The sequence below is a fragment of the Chamaea fasciata genome, unplaced genomic scaffold (genome assembly GCF_029207755.1).
Source record: "Chamaea fasciata isolate MVZ Bird 193981 ecotype frontalis unplaced genomic scaffold, bChaFas1.0.hap1 SCAF_5, whole genome shotgun sequence".
NCBI classification, from domain to species: Eukaryota; Metazoa; Chordata; class Aves; order Passeriformes; family Sylviidae; genus Chamaea; species Chamaea fasciata.
In genome coordinates this window covers 46,486,154-46,503,640 of record NW_027094090.1, presented here as the reverse complement: position 1 = coordinate 46,503,640, position 17,487 = coordinate 46,486,154, and the positions used below count along the sequence as shown (strand labels likewise).

The window sequence follows — 17,487 nt, the reverse complement described above, 5'->3', positions numbered from 1 at the left end:
AAATTACCATATGTCTTTTCTTTTGTCTCCAAATCAAAGGAGGAAGGGTGGGAGAAAGGGAAGAAGAGAAGACAGGAAGGAGAGGAAAAAAGGAGATGAAATAACTGTAAACAAAGGGGGGGACAGAGGATGTCTGCTTCGCATCCATGTTCTTTTACTGACCTAAAACATTTTTACTTGATTTGAAAAACAGTGGGACATTTAACTGGATGGTTTTCATGGTGATGTGCTTGTCACTCATTCCTCAATCCCAACAGAGTTGGTGCTGAGTGAAAACTGACTTCCTTGCTTGGGCTTAAGATCAGTTCTTGCAGAGAGTTGGCCATGCTTTCCAGCATGCTTTGTAGTTCCATGTTATTCAGAATTTTCCATTTTCCAGGGTATCTCAGGCTTCTTATTTACCTGGACAGCTAGCTACAAGTTGTGACAAAATTGTCTGAAAAAACTAAAAAAATCCTGTAATACACATGGGGAAGCGAAGAAGTGGATTTTGGTTTGCTGAAGTGTGAATCCTCACAGCTAAAACTGAATTAACTACAGTTGTCCTTTGAATGCATATGTAGATAGATACTAGGTACTTGCTGAACTGGAAGAAAGCAATCCCTGCATTTATGCATTGAGAACTAATATCTTGTATTATTTTTTAACTCTAGCCCTAATTTGTTCTACTTTTAGTCTTTCTCTGTATAATAGGTATTAATATGCCACCTTGCTTTGGTGGAGTCTTATAAAATACATTAATTCGTTGTTTGGAACTGTCTAATATTAATTCAATGAATGTCTAAAAAAAGTCTGAAGAAAGTGAGTCATTCTTACTGGTGAGGTCTTCAATGGGAAACTATATATAAGACATGGACCCACACAGAGAATGATAAAGACTAAAAAAAGAAATATCAGCTGCCTTATTTTCCAAGTACAATCCATCCTCCTGTACTGAATTCTTGGATTATTCAGAAATGTAATTATAGCGTGTGTTTGGTGACATGTGGGATATGTAACCTGGGGCAAAGGGTAGTTAGCCAGTGTTGAACAATCTGCAGTCTGGTATTTTGTAGCTTCGTGACATTCCTGTAATGTGTAGTGGGGATTAGTAACTCCTGTTTTGTCTGTTTTATTCACTTCAGTGACTGTTCCTTTTAGGAAGGTGTACTGAAATCTAGAAACTATATCAAGTGAAGTCACAGTCTCCCACAATCTTGTCTCACTAGATCAGGAGCATACTGTTGTATTGTGCAATTTGTTGATAGCACTGGTCTGTTTGGACCAAATATCAGAGGTATGAGGGACAAGAGAAACTCACAAATATTCACCAAGCTAATAGGAGCAGGTTTTTTACTGCAAAGAAAAATTAAATTAGAAAAAGCTAGCTCATGTAGCAATGTGTAAAGTGTTAGCAAACCACTTGTCTTGAGTTAGGATAGGAGGAGGAGGCCCCAAAGGATCCCTGGTTAGTTGTCAAAGGCAGTATCCTTGTATAGAAAGGGATTGGTGAAAACACTCATCACAATAGCATCAGGAAAAAGAGCACCAGAAAAGATGGAATGGCTTGCGTGAAGGTTTCCTTGTGACTGAGGGAATGAGGTACTAGAGTGCCAGATTAAAGGTCTTTAACAGTAGATATCCCGACATCTTGAAAATCAGCTGTGTAGCAATGTTGCAAAATCCTTCCATAGTGATTTGCAACCGAATTAGTCTGTGTACAGTCAACATTATCCTAGGAGTATATCAAACTGTCCCCTCATTAGTTTTGAACACATTAATTCAGATTTTTAAGAGAATGCAGTATGCCATGAGAAGAATAATCAGCCCCTTGGACAAAAAGTAGAAGTTTACCTTTATAGAAAAGACTTTTGAAGACAAATACTGTTTGCTAGTCAGGGTGGAGAGTTCAGAGGACTGTATGGAGGTGCTAGTACTATGTGTCTGAGACCAACATGTGACTTCAGGTTTCACAGCCAGTACTTGCTTCAGCTGAGCACAAGTTACATGGCTCATTTATCTGAACAAGCTTCTTCAGATGGGTGGAATTTTTTTCCCTTATATTCACTGGTAATAAGAGGTTATGCCTACCATAAAATATGCACCTGATTTATGGACTGGTGTAAAAATGACATCTTGTCTGAGTATTTGTAACTTCTAACTACTCAGGTATTGGTAGAAAACACAGAACTGTGGTAGCCTAATTACTGCTTTTGTGTTGTGTCGGAGGTAAAAAATACAAGAACATTTGCAAAAGAGTGAAAATGTGTGAATAAAGCAGAGAATGTGTACAGAAAGAAAGGCCACAATATTAGAACTGTTTGTTAAAATATGTGAACTAGGATTAAGTTGCACAAGAAAAAAACAGATATGAAGGAAAAAAGTGGACAGAAAATAGGCAATTTGCTATCTGGCTTACACAACCACAAATCTGATTTTGTATTTGTTTATTTTTTAGATGTGCATGTTTATTTTTAGATTTTGAAATTATATATGTTATTGTTCAATGGCAAGATACTTAAAATTTGTGGGCAAACTATTTTGAAGCCTGTGGCAGTTAATATTTTGTACGAGATCTAGTCAACAGCAACAAAGTGGTAGCCATTTATTTTTTTATAGGTTCTGGGTGACAGTTGCTGCATTATCCATGATGTAGCTAGACCATGCTACATGGAATGATATTGTGTAATATTAGAAATATGTTGTCAGGAATTGAAAAAGAAATACTAAGAAATGTAGTGAATCACTCCAGAGTGCACTTCTTACATATCAGTGGCTTCCGAGTTGTTTTCCAAAATGGATCCTTTTCTGTTTAGATAAAGTTAGCATAAATGAATTGTGTTTCTCTCCTTCTTTGGGCTCATTCATCAAATTGAAAGGGATTTTGAGCAGCATGAAAATTGTTCCTGCCCATGACAGGGGCTAGATGGTGTCTGAAGATTCCTCATGACCCAAACCAGTCTGTGATTATGACTCTATAGAATCATTTAGTTTGGAAAAGACACTTAAGATCATCAGGTACTAGCATAACCCCAGAACTTCCAAGTCCACTGCTAAATGGTGTTCCTAAGAGCCACATCCATGTGTCTTCTTAATACCTCCAGGGGTTGTGACTCAACCAATTCCTTCAGCAGTCTGTTCCAATGCTTGATGACCCTTTCAATGAAGGAATTTTTCATATACAATTGAAACCTCTTCTGGTGCAAGCTGCGGCCACTTCCTCTTGTCCCATTGCTTGTAACGCAGGAGAAGGGACTGACTCTCACCTGGCTGCAGCCTCCTTTCAGGTGGTTATAGAGAGCAATAAGGTGCCCCCTGGGCAGCCTTTTTTCCAGGCTGAACAATCCCTGCTCTCTCAGCTGCTCCTCATCAGACTTGTGCTTCAGCCCTTTCTCCAGCTCCATTGCCCTTCTCTGGACACACTCCAGCACCTCAGAGTCTTTCCTGTAGTGAAGGACCCAGAACTGGACACAGGATTTGAGGTGTGGCCTCACCAGTGGCAAGTACGGGGGGATAATTCTAAATAACTTTTCTTTCGTGATCTCTACAAGTTTGGGTCTGTCGTCATAATACAGTTTGGAAGGGCATGCTTTTACTTCTATTCTTGTGGAATATATCTTCCCAAAGTTAATTTGTAAGAAAGGTAGTCCGGGTTTCTGTCATCTCTCCAACACATTTTAAAAAAAAAAAAAAAAAAAAAAAAAAAAAAAAAAAAAAAACCACAAAACCCAAAAAAAAACCCACAAGAAAAAGAGCTTTTCAGTGCAGGCATGTTTTGCTGCAGTCTAGAGAAGGCATGGTAAATCAGTTTCCTCCAAATGCTAAAGAGCTGCTGGTTCTCATGTATTTGTTCAAATCTTTGGTAGATTTTTATTTAGGAAAATCAGGTCTTCCTCCTTCTGGGTATATATGTATATATCTATATCACTCAGTCTCTGGTGTAGCTAAATGCCGATGTGCTTAACTTTAAATTAGCTCAAAGATGAGAGTGAAAAAAATATATATACATAAGTTAAATTATTGATATATTTTCCTTTTCTAGGCAGTTTTGGCCAATAGCAGAAACTGAACCAATGAGTTAGGAAGGCTTTTGACCTCACCTAATGTGGTCATACTGATGCTTCTGAACTGCAGGCTCAATTCAGATTCCCTGCAGTGTTTCTGAGGAGCAGGGTCTGCTTGGTGCAGAACATAGGCTTCATGGTGCAAACCAGCCATTCCTGAAGTCACTGCATGGGAAGTGAAGCACATCCTAAGGTGACGCAGCAGTCCATGCATGATGCACAGGATGACCAGTGAAACAATAATCAATCCTCTTTCGTGGGAGTATTGACATGCCTCTCCCAATGGTTACTGGAGAACAATAGCACTGTGTAGCGACAGAAAGTGCATGGGATGGCATCACAGCAATCCGCTGGTTACCGTGGTGACGGGAGTGGGCCCGCAAAGCCAGCCTCCTGGCTGCTGAGTTGGAAGGGATAAGAAAAACACAGCCTACTTCCCATGTGAAATGAATTACAAGAACAAGCAAAGGAAGAAAAGAAAAATGCCAACTCTCATTCAAATGTTCTCTTATTTTTAGAAAGGGTTTGAAGAAAATGGAGACCATCTCTGCTTACCTCTTGGGCATCAGGGATTTGGCTAGTAATATCTCTGTACATACTGTGCAAATAAATCACAGAGGTTTGTATAAGAAAAATCACATGTAAAAGATATCTGTGTGCAGTGGGAGATGACAAAACCTTATTCAATCCTGCTATCCTTTGTGCTTGCCTTAGCAAACAAAATCTGTAAGAATATGTTAAAATGATTCTCAATATAACAACTATATTTGGCAGACAAACGAAATACACTAATTTTTAGCTAGAGAAAGGTAGTATATTCTAGTTTCTTATTATTTCATGATGTCTCTACCTTTTACCCTTGCTGCATAGCTGCATATCAAAAGCAGCGTGGTAGACTCTGAAATACATTTAAACATAAAAAATCAGTGGTATGTAGAAAACACCACTCATTTTCCAGCATTTCTCATTTTTGGGAGCTGCTTCATATTTTATTATATTTAGTAATACTAAACAAACCAGCAGTTTTAGCCAACCTAGCAACCTCCAGTTACTAGCAGCTAGGTCCTGAAATGGTTTGGGCACCTGACAGTTAGGAAGTGCCTTCATTTTGCAGCACACAGGGTGGACTAAACAGCCAAGTGAGGCCTCCAAGACCATAATAAAAACACAGTGAGTTGCAGTGATTTTTGAGCATCATGATGTTTGACTGTAGAGTTCCTTTTTCTGGGAGCAGGATGTCTACTACTGAATTAGGCAAACAAGACCCTGCGTAACTTAACAGGAAGAGAAAGGAAAGTAGAAAAAGGGTTAGCAATGCTAAGCAGAGGAAGCCAGTGAGATGCTCCAAAGCAGGAGTTATATCTGAAAGTTTTGCCTCCACCTGCGTCCCTGCATTAGACACTGTTTAGAGGCTGGATTTCCTGTCCTGCTCCCTGGATCTTGGCATACGAATCAAGCTTTTAGATAAGGACATCTGCTTCATTGTTCTTTCAAATTGAAACACAAGCATAAGCCTGTAACATAAAAGTTAGGATACTTGGATGAAAGAAAGTAACGAATTTTTAGGGTTGTTTTTTGGGGGGGTTTTTTGGGTTTTTTGGGGGTTTTTTTTGGCAGTCACTAGACATAAACCCAAGACATTTCTCACTGGTCTAAGGGATAAAGGGATAATATTCTTTCTGGCTTACTGACTAAACCTCACAGCAATTTAGTTTCAGTAGGACCAATGAGCAATCCTCCTCAACCCCAGAGTTCCCTTTCCCAATAGATCCCTTTCTCAATAGATGTTACATAGGTTTTTTTCTGTTTTTAGGAAATTTGAGTATGAGAAAGACAGGTAAATCTGATCTCCCACCATCTGCATGAATCCTCTAATAGGTGGGCTCTTCTATGAGAAAGAAAGATAAAGCCATTCTTCTCCTTTCGACTCATTTTAAGAAAGAGCAGCAGCCAGTTCATGTCATGCTCCTGTTTCTGCCTTGGGCATGCTCTGAGACTTCCTACCTGATCAAGCTCTGATGGCATTTCAGAGGAGGGCCTACTTTCTATAATCCCACAAAGGACTGATGTGGTTTCCTAGCTGCTCTGTCTGCTCTGAACTGGGAGCTTGAACACCAGGCAGCCCACAGGCAAAGCCACAAATGTGAGCAGGGTTCAGTTGCAGGCAGGAGGTGAACAAGTGCTTGAAGATGTCAGTCATAATGTTAGCACATAAGTATGTGAAAGCTTACCTATTTTGTTGGGCATGTTTTCCTTGCTGCTGTTGGACACGGCCCTTCTGGGAATAACCTCTTTTTAAGGTGTGGATCCTGCCCAGAATTTTAGTATTTTTGCCTCTGCATTTTGTGCTTTCTGGGGTGATTTGAGTGGCTCACATTCTAAAACACATGACTACTGCTGATAAAAATATGGGGAAGGAAATACTGGTGTAGGACACTCTGAGAGGTAAATTGAGTTTTTACATTTCATAGAATTATAGAGTTACAGAATTATAGAATTTTAAAATAGGTTGGGCTGGAAGGGACCTGAAAGATCACATAGTTCTTCTCCAGGCTGAACAACCCTAAGTCTCTTAGCATACTTTGATAGGAGAGATAATCCAACCCGGTGATCATATGCATGACCCTCCTCTGGACTAGAAGTCCATGTCATTCTTGTGCAGAGGGCTTCAGAGCTGGATGAAACACTCCAGGTGGGATCTCAAAACAGCAGAGCAGAAGGGCAAAATCACCACCCTTGACCTGATGGCCACAATTCTTTCGATTCAGGCCAGGATATGGTTGGCTGTGAGTGCACATTGTCCAGTCATGTCAACCAAACCCTTCTCCTCAGGGCTGCTCTCAATCCATTATCTGCCCAACCTGTATTTGTGCTTGGGATTTCCCTGACCCACGTTCAAGGCCTTGCCCTTGGCCTTGTTGAACTTCATGAGGTTCACATGAACCCACCTCCCAAGCCTATCAAGGTCCCTCTGGATGGCATCCAGTTCCTCAGTGTCAACTGCATTGTTGACAAACTTGCCTAGTGTGCACTTAATCCTGCTGTCCACGGTGCTGACAAAGATCTTCAACAGTGCCAGTGCCAGCACCCTGAGGACACCACTCTTCCCTGCTCTCCACTTGGACATTGAGCCATTGACCACAAGACTTTGAATGCAGCCATCCAGACAATTCTTTACCCACTGAGAGGGACATCTGTCAAGTCCATGCCTTCTCATCTTAGAGACAAGGATGTTGTGTGGGACAGTGTCAAATGCTTTGCACAACCCAGGTAGAGGACATCTGTTGTCCCTCCCATATCCACCAGCACTGTAACCACATTGCAGAATGCCACCAAATTTGTCAGGCTCAATTTGCTCTTAGTGAAGGCATGTTGACTGGCAGCAATCACCACCAGATTTTATTATAAGAGTTCCTTTGTTATTTTGTTATTACCTCCTTATTTGTTACAATACCACTAGTGTTAGCTGGTTAAAACTCCCCCTTACATGCAGAGTAGGTAGTCAACATTTTTGGTAAGTCTGAAAATATTATCCTTCCCTGCCCTTCCTGCACTCCACAGCCCTCCACACTTATTGGAGAAAGGAATATTTTTTCTGAGACTTTAGAATTCTATTAATTAGCTCACAGTAATATTGATTTTTAAAGTGGGTCCTTTGAGAAATTTAGCATCCATGCTAAGCAGCATTTATAGCAAGTAATCTGAATAATGGTACAATAAAGACTCTGGAATTTTCATTACTCAAATGAAGTGAAATTTTCTTCACAATATACATTCAAGACATTAAGATGTAATTTAGGTAAGTATTAATAATTATATTATTGAATTGTTATGACTAAATAGGTAGACAGAGTTGGGTCCATGGCATTAGTAATTAAGTGGGCCAAATGTGACATCAGAGGTAATTTTTTCAATTGCCACCTTATCTCTGCAGCTAATTTGCGTGTGACAATTGTGTTGGTTGTAATGAATTAGTGCTTCAAGGAGGAGGGATAAAAATAGCAGAAATTCTTCCTACAAGGATCCTTGTCCCAGCCATCCATGTTATTTAATTACCACTACACTTTTAATTAACTATTCCTGTTGTGTGAAAGGTCTGTGACCATATGATCATTTGAATGTCAATATTTGAAAAGCTTTCGATGGCACAGGTTTCTTCAGGTTCATTTCTGGAAGAGTTAAATGTGATCCAGAAAGAGATGTTTAAAGTTTAAGTCATATGGGCCTCAGGTCTGTAGGGTCTCCTTTTTAAACTGGCCCTGCTCACATCACCACTTTTTATGCAGGTTGTAAATTTGTACATGGAAGTGCTAACACCCCACCCTTATCTATGAGTCAAATGGCCTTTTTATAGTTAACATTTCAATAGTAGTTTGTTATTACTTCCTGACTAAATGTCACTGACATGGAAAACTTTCTTTCAGTTCTCTCTGGTTTTGTGGGTTTTTTTCATTGCTAAAAAAGTTATAAATGTAAAGACCAGAAATAGAGCAAGGTGAGGTTTGAGAATGAGTATCAGTAGTTTCACAGCAAATTAATTTTGGAAGAATGTTATCAAATTATTATTTTGCAACCTGCTTGGTCCTTTCTTCCTGACATATTTTACAATCAATCTGTTTCTCCCAGGACAAAATTCCATACTTCTGCAGGGGATTTTTCCAACAAAATCTTGTCAGGTTTTTAGCTGAAATAATGTCTGCCGAATCTTAAGGAATCTGATAAATCTTTCTGCCCTGAAAGTATAAGTTGGACATTTAATTCAGTAATCATTCTTACAGATCTTGTTTTCATGTTAACAGTGGAAATACTAGTGAGAGGCAACCTTTTCAGTTATAATGAAGCTTGCTAAATTCTGGTCATTTGCCAGTTGTTGTTTGGAAATTAAATATGTGACACATTGCCTGAAATTTTTGCACTAATAAGAAGCAATGCTTATTACTGAAAGCTATATTTGTCTAGTCCTTTCATGCAAGTCTCTAAGAAATAAATTCTTTTACCTTGTGGAAAAACTGTGTTGTGTTGAAAAAAACCTTTTGGCATATGATTTAAATTATGAAAAGAAAAGTGTCTTGGTTATTCAGCGTGTTCTTAATTATATTGTGAGATGTCTTTAATTTGTTCCCAGCCAGAGGACAGTTTAGATGCCCACTATTTCAAGAGAATACAGTTTGGAAGGATAGTAGAGTTAGGTGGGTGAGAAACAGAGCAATTCTGACTGAGGAGGCTTGCTTAAGTGAGGCTTGAGGATGTGCTTTGTAACAGTCCTTATTCCCATTGGTACCAGATATCTGCTCCCCTTCTCACCAGTTATGCATTTGGGATAGCAGAAAGTTAGAAAGAATAGAGCTCCTTGGTGCTGCTGATCTCAGTTTTCTCTCTGACTTCAGTGTCCAACCATTTGTTATGGAAGAACATTCCCATCTGCTCCTGCCCTGCTCCCACCTCTCTTACCTGAGTGTCAGGAATAATTTTACTCTTGGATACTCCAGCTAAGTGTACAATCCAGCAGATTTTCATTTCAGTTCCAGGCCATATTTTCAGCAGCTCTGTAAGCCCATGTATGAGGCCTGTTGCCCAAGTCCACTGAAATCCCCCAGCTGTGCTCCTGCAGTGCCAGGTCTCAGTCCATCAGGGTGAGGCTCAGTGCAGTACACTTTGGTAGAGACAAGGGCAAGGCACTTCAAACACCCACCAGACCTTGTCTATCATACACATACACCATGATTCTACCCACTGCTGTGTGCTGGATGCCACCTGTACCAGCTCCTGAGAGTCTTTTCTGACCTCATTATGTCATCATGCAGCAAATGACTACATGGATGGCTGGGAGGGGGAAAAGAGGAGTGTAAAGTCCCCCCTTCACACTGGGAGGGATGCAAGCACCTCTGCTGCCCCCTCAACCCTGTACTTACATCAGAAGTTGTCCTTCCCTTACCCCCACCAATCTTGTTCTTGGTCAAACCAGTTTCCAGTACATTAGAAACATAAAACATTACCAGAAGTAGTTGTTACCTCCAGTAGCACTTGGTATCTCCAGCCAACCTTGGTCTCAATTAGTGCTGCACAGGAAATGACTTGGACTCAATCTGTTGAGCAACAGCTCTTACACAGCTTTAGGTACCAGATTTACTACTTTTCCTCCTCTGCTGATACAGATGAACACCAAAAGAACTGGTTAAGTTGGCATTGCCAGGCTAAAGCCAAAAGTCCCCCAAATCTTCTATTTCTTATGTAAGTCTTTTTCCTTTGCAGGGGAGAAAGAAAGCTTTAAATTCAAAGTCAATTTGTTCTTTCTCTTTTTTTTCAGTCCATTTTTTTTTTTTTTTTGTTCCCCACAGCTCATCTCTTCCAACTTCAGTGGTTGAATTTCCAGATAAATCTAGTGATACATCTGCTAGCTATTTTAAAGCTTCTGTACCATTTTACTTAGGTGACAGAACCAGACTTTAAAATTTCTCATGGTAGTTCTCCAGCATAGAAAATATATGAAGGAAAACATAAGTACAAACATACAGTCATGCCTGACATTCTAATATGTTCTTCAACTGTATTTTAGTATCTTCAGGGACAAATCTTCAGAGTTCTTTTCTTCCTGCAGGAGATAGAATGCATATGGATACTTGGGTCTAATCCAGAATTTTTGGGAAAGACTGTATTTAGGTGGAGAATGCCAGAGGTGATTTTGTACTGAACAACGCAAAAAATGCCAGTGACATCTCAATCTCACGATGTATCATTATGCATTTTGTTCTGAACTCATTTATAGGAACTATCTCAAAATTTGGCAACATTTCTGGGTTTTTAAAATTATGTTGTTTTTCATATGCCTCCAGTCTCCCACATGCAGTTTTTCCTTCGTTCTTGAGCCCAACTGTTCTGTGAAACCACTGCTTTCTTGCTCAGGAGATTATGTTCCTGTATGCACTTACAGGGAAAAAGATGATGATTCTGGGAGTTGTGCAGAACCACAAATCTGGGGGGTGGAGGGTTTCAGATACACTCTTTCCTAACTGGAACTTCAGCAGCAGGATCTTTCCAGTTCGTAAGACTATTATGCATTAATAAGACAGGAATTTCAACACCATAAGCTGAAGTGAATGAAATCTGAATCCATCCTTGTATAAGCAATTTTGGTGTGTTTTTATGGCTTTAATTCCAAGAAGTTTTCCTTCCAACTAAGTTTTACTAAAGACTTCAGAAACTACTGTATCACAAATTCTCTTATGTTTTCATTACAGACAGCATAATGAGCTCAGTAGAGATTGCTGTCCCATATTTCCTGTTATAAGAACCTGTTTTGCACGTAAGCATATAAAAGTTAAATCTTTGGACTCAAATTCTCTAGATGTCTAGTAGGATAATTTCTTTTTGGTGAATATTTCAACTAATGTAGCTCAACTATTTTTAAGGATGAAATAACATGACAAGACAGTCTTGCATTCATATTCATTTTAATTCCATTTACCATGTTACCCCTATAAAGTTAATTGAGGTTACATTTGGCCCAGCTTATAATAGATGGAAGCTAAGAGCAGGGAGAGAATTTCTCCCCTTGTAGCTAGTCCGCTGCAGAAGAAAGTTAGGTTTTCTTCATTCTCAATATAGGAACCTATGGAAAGAGACTGGAGGAGCACGAGAGCAATAATCAGGTAAAAAAACAGTCAGGGAATAGGATTAAGGGGGCAATGTGAGCAGATATTAGGGAGATAGGACTGTGAGGGATAGGCTGTTTCTTTCTCTTCACAGGTATTTCTGCAAACTGAACAGCAACTTTCTAGTACTATGAGTTTATTCCTCTATGCTAAGCAGTAGTGGAATATACTGAGTATCTGAATTTTTTCTGGTTTGCGCTCATGGAGAGATGAAAAGTTGTTTCAGCTCCATGGCAGTAGACAATAAAATCAGTTTTACAGAATGGATGAGTGTCTGCTACTCTTGACACTTAACGTTGACGCAGCAAAGCTCTAAAACCTGAGCACATTCAAAGGCAAGGTTGTTGCCTTATTAAATTGGAAACGAAGAGGCAACATGAATTTCAGGCTTTCCTGAGTTTTAAATATTGCTTTTGTAACCTTGGCATACTTTAAAGAATACACTACATAATACATAAGAATATGTAAACAATAGTAAAGGATTAATAAAATAATGCTTTCTCTGTGATGCAGCAGCTATGTACAAATATTTTTCCTGTGCCTGTTAGTTTAATTAAGTTTTAAACATGGCAATGTTTGAAGCTGTATGCCAAGGTTACTGGCACCAGGAAACAGTGATGAGTACACCGTGATTGTGTGTAAACATCGTGCAGTAATGAAGGTGAAATCTGAAAAACAGTTAAATGAAGCGAAAGCGGTAGCTGCAAACAAAATAGATACAATTGTTAAAATGAATGGAAGTGTATAGCCTTTGTTTTGGACTGGATCCTCAGTTGGCTCAGTTTCCTTAAATCCATTTATGCTAACTATTTCCAGCCACTGGAGAATCCAGCCCAAAATGGATGGCTTTTTTCAAGAGTTTTTCCTGTTAGTTTACAGCCTCCTTTTGTCTACTTAAAAGAGAAAGACAAAAAGAGGAAATTATAATTTTTACGTGTTTACCAGGAAGATAAAGGGGGTATTACCCCCACCTAATCCCTATCACTGTTTGCACAGCCTGTGCTTCATTCACTCTTATACTGAGTGATCTACTTAAACCAGCATCATTGCACAGATTCTCCTTGTACAGTAGGTTTCTGCCTGCCCGGTTCTGAATGCTGCACACAGATTGTGTCAGGGTGTGATTTTCAGACTTGTAGTCTTAAATCATACCACTTACTCTAAAATACAGTTTAACATACAATAGCTTTGCGAGGTTTCCTCGATTCTCCTTAAAAGGTATCACCTAGATTTTGCAGGTACGCGGTGGAGTAGCACTTGAGACTCCTCAGGGGTATACCTGTAAACTAATTAGTCCATCTGAAAAGAGTGAAGATTTAGCAGCTGAACAGAAGGAAGTCTTCCATATTCCTGGATGTTATTTGAAAGAAATCCGTGCTGCTTTGGGACAGGAGATTTTATATTCAGAAAGAAGTCATATCCTTTATTAATCCCTGACTCAGCAAAGCATTTAAGCATGTTCTGTTACGTGTCTACTTGCTTTTCATTTTGCCACTTCTTAAGAGCTGTGCTAAGTCAGAATCAGTAAGCCAAATGGAAAGGTAGAGATGAAGTTTTCATGGATTTGCTCATATAAAGCCTATTTCATCATCAAATTAAATGAGTACAAGTTGTTTTCAACTGTAATAGTTAGAAACTTTTAAAAAATATATTTTATTTTCAGAGTTTTTGTCTGAAATGATGTGATCAAAAAGGAATACAAGATTGCCAGCAATTCTGACTTGATCCCTGTCTTCAGTTCCCTTTTGAGTCAGTATCGTGCCTCCAGTAGTCACTGACAGCTGTTTACATCATTGACCTTCAAATGCTGAACTTACTAGGTGGCGTCAGCCTCCTTGAATTTAGGAATTGTATTGTCCTGTTTGTGTAGCTCCTGCTGCTAGCACTCCTAAGAAGAGATGCTTGATTTGTGGAGGTTTATTTCATGAACTTTTCTGGGCAATTATTTTGAGTATTATTTGAACATATGGTCTTTTTCAGCTATTTGAATGTTTGGAACTATTTGACCTGCCTATGAGCAGGAAGATAAAAGCAGTGACAAATAAAGTTAGGATTGGATTAAATTTAGTTAAATTTAGGGGGATGGGGACTGCATAGTGTGTTGATACCAGTGCCTTTCTTCATCATTTTACTATCAATGAACTAAATAATTTTATCCTCATCCCCTTTCCTCATCTTATTCTGTGTTAGGTTTTTTTTCAGTCTGGAGAAAAATGAACATCATAAATGGCTAGGTGAGGTAGGAGGTGAATTGAAAAAATGGAGAATTTCTTTTTGTATTTTGTAGCCATGTCCTTGATTCCAAATGAAAGGGAGTTCACATCTGGTATTCAGCTTGAGTGAGAGCTACAATTTCTCCACCGGCAGTGCTGCCTGCAGTGTAGCAATAGTCCATGGGTTCAGGCACCATCCACCATATTTTGTTAGCATAAAAATGAATGCAAACATCAGTAATTTATTATTCTTGCCTGATGCTATAAGTTAAGCAAAATGTTCTCTTTTGAATGTGACAGAAGGGCCTTTTTCAGGCTATTGAGGGCATCTGTTAAGTTTTTTATTTTTATTCCACCTTTTTTTCCCATTTTCAGGGAAGCAACGTGATGGAGGACCAGGATCTCTTGGAAATAGGAATCCTTAACTCTGGGCACAGACAGAGAATACTCCAAGCAATCCAGCTTCTCCCAAAGGTATCATTTATGTTGTTACACGAGGGAGGGAACTAACCCCTGCAGTATTCACATTATTTAAAACACTTTTTCGAATGGAGATAGACATAGTTCTACTGTTTTTTTGCATAGGCAAATATGGCATAAAATAATGTCAATGCATCAGACTCCCTTTGTATAGATTTAGTTGACAAAGCAAAGGAAATCAAATCTGTAATTTGACGTGATGGCTGTTTAGAATGCACTTGAATTACTTTTGTCCTTTCAGCCTATTTATAGACTGCCATTACATATGTGTAAATAAGGCTGTCCATGAATCCCAGAATGCCTATCTTAACATAGCAGTTGCCCTGGAAATACTTTGCCCCTTATATAAGTACTCTTAAAAGCATTGGAGGAAAGATTGTTTTCCTAATATCTGCCTTTTTTTGTGAGATGCAGAGACTTCCTGCACGTTGTGTATTTATTTTCTGCTACGTATATGAATTTTGCTTCTCAGCTGCGGACAGAAAAACTTGCAGCCATTTTCCCAATCATTTTTAGTACTAGCCAATTTAAACTCTAGATTTTTAAATCAGTGATAGAATATTCTGCATGCCAGAATGTATCATTGGAGTCTTTTACTATCATTCCAAACAAGAGATAGTGGACTTGGCATGGAAAATTACTACTTTAATTTGGAAAATTTTATAAGGAGAATGAATGACGAATAGCGGACACCAGTTGGGCTCAGAAGGCTCTTAGATGTGATGCTGATACTTCATGCAAGATACTATGGCAGGAATAAAATCAAGTGTAAAGTGCACTGAGTCTTCTGGTAGATGTGGGAAATAGCCGAGGTAAATAGAGATTAGTCCACTTGAAGTTTCATAGTACTGGAGAATGACAAGACTTATTAAAGGATTTTTCAGTTTAGATCATGAAGCAGACCTTGTTGGAAAAGGCTTTTTGGTGCATTAAGACTTCCTGGATGGACGACTTGTAAAAGAGCACAAGGGTTTCTTTTGTATGGGAAAATCAGAAGTTGTGAAGCAATTTCTGTATCTGGACGTGTTAGTAAATCCATATATACTACAATGTGAGTCTGCACATGGAAACACCAAAGATCATTGAAAATAATCATTTTCCACGTACGGTATTAAACAAATGAGATAAATTGTAGAAGTAGGGTATTAAAAGTAGCATTTGATGAATTATAAAAGGTATTAAAAGTTTATCTATGAATTCATTAATTTTTCACTAATACTATCATTCAAACAAAAATTTTGTAATCTTTAGTTGAGCTTGTAGCTGATGATATATTTATTCTGTTTTTCATGCTTCTTAGAGAGATGAGCTTCCATGTAGTCTTTTTTACATTCTTCACAATTAATGAATTGCTTGTTGATATATCATCATATTAGTGCTATCTGCACTCAGTGGCTGGTGTTCATGAAAACACTGCTGATATTGTCTGCTTTTGGAGAGTTCACTAATGCTGAGAGCAGATTCTGTTATAAAACTACAACTGCAGTCCTTTTAAAATCTGCTTGATATGAGATAGAATCAAGATCTAGAGGAACTCTTGAAACCATTTGAGAACAGGATGGTTATGCAGTTACTCAGAAGAACTCTGAATCAAAGATAATTAACAAAGGATAGCTTGAAGCATGTGCTGAATAATGGTGAGATAGTTTTTTTAGCATCTTCCCTGATGAGCTAAAAAGGCAGTCCCCTAAGGACCACATTTTTAACATGTCTTTGATGCAAGGATGTTACACCAAAACAAATGCAGTTGCAAGGTGAAGCTCTGCATCGTGTTTTTCCACATAAATGACTCAACAATGTCAGAGAGCTTGCACAGTAAGAAAACATAATTTCCTATATAAACTTCTTTTGTAGGCAGGTTATAGAGTCCAAAAATTAGGATAGCGGGAAGTTTTATGTAATGTAATGCACCCTTGTTGTATTCACAACATTGTGCTAAAGACATAAAACACTTTGACATCCTGCAACAAAGCATGAAACATTGCTGAATATCTATTTGTGTGTTGATAAGTTCAGCTGTGTCATCCTGCATTCAAAATAGTGCATGCCATCTAAATATGTTAAGATCTCAAACCGTAATTGGAGTCTCACTAATTTGAATCTCATTAGATAAAAACTCTGCTAGTGTATTTGTTTTGAACATATACTTCTTTTCTGTTTCTCAGAATTTAATTTAAATCTAGATAACTTCATGCATTTTTACTTAATGACATTGCTGATGATGTTATTTTTAGTTTTACTAATAATGTTTCCTTTCTTGAGATACTTTTAGCTCATATTTTGAGGTGGAAGTTAAGTGCTTTAAAAAACATCTATCAAACAACACTTCCTTAAAGCCCCAGGCAACACTGACTAAGTTTAGAGGGTAAAAATCAAGCAACAAATCTATCATCGAAGTTTTAAAATACCTTTTTTAAAAGCTCTTTTTGTTATTCTGATATGTACTCACTTCTGCAGCTTGGAAATGCAACAGGTATTTAGTAGCTGAAATTTTTTACCCGTAACTGCCTTCTCAAAGAGTGATGAATTTCTAGATATCAAACACCATTATCCTGATTAGGAACCGTTCTCTGGAGCTTGGATTGGTTTTAAATAGGGAAAAATACCCACATTTTGGCCAAATAAAGATTAATTAATCATTGTAGTCTCTTGTACGGTATTTAACCGGTATTAAAGGATATATTTACCTGGATTTCTCAAAATGTTTTCCCATTATATTCTGTATTTGAGAAGAACATTCCATAAGAGGGAAAAATGGTATATTCACCAGTAGGTAGGTGGGTTGAAATCTTTGAGATAGAATTCTTCTTTCCAAAATACACTTTTTTTTTGTTAGATTACAGCTTGTAGCTCTAATTCTTCTCTTGTACCAACGTAATTTAAGTTACTCAAGTTTCACCTTTATATTAACTAGAGCACTTTGTGGCTTATTTTAATAATAGAAGTTTAAGACACCCTGGTAGAAATATCATTTGCAAAATTAATTATAAGTAATAACAGTCATGGCATAAAATTTTCGTCACACTTAAGTTACACAGAAAACCTAAGGTGCATTGGCCAGCTATTTCAGCATCCCAAACCTATGTGCAAGTGACTTCT

The 17,487-nt window shown here is 38.3% G+C and overlaps 1 protein-coding gene across 5 annotated transcripts in view; it reads left to right on the top strand.

The window, feature by feature from the left end:
* ANKS1B (ankyrin repeat and sterile alpha motif domain containing 1B) overlaps window positions 1-17,487 on the top strand; it is a 413,998-nt gene that overhangs the window by 234,525 nt on the left and 161,986 nt on the right. For all 5 annotated transcript variants that reach the window (XM_066183438.1, XM_066183439.1, XM_066183437.1 and 2 more), the window contains one exon: window positions 14,284-14,382. In XM_066183438.1, the coding sequence (XP_066039535.1) occupies window positions 14,284-14,382 (99 nt within the window). The remainder of the gene's footprint in view (window positions 1-14,283; window positions 14,383-17,487) is intronic.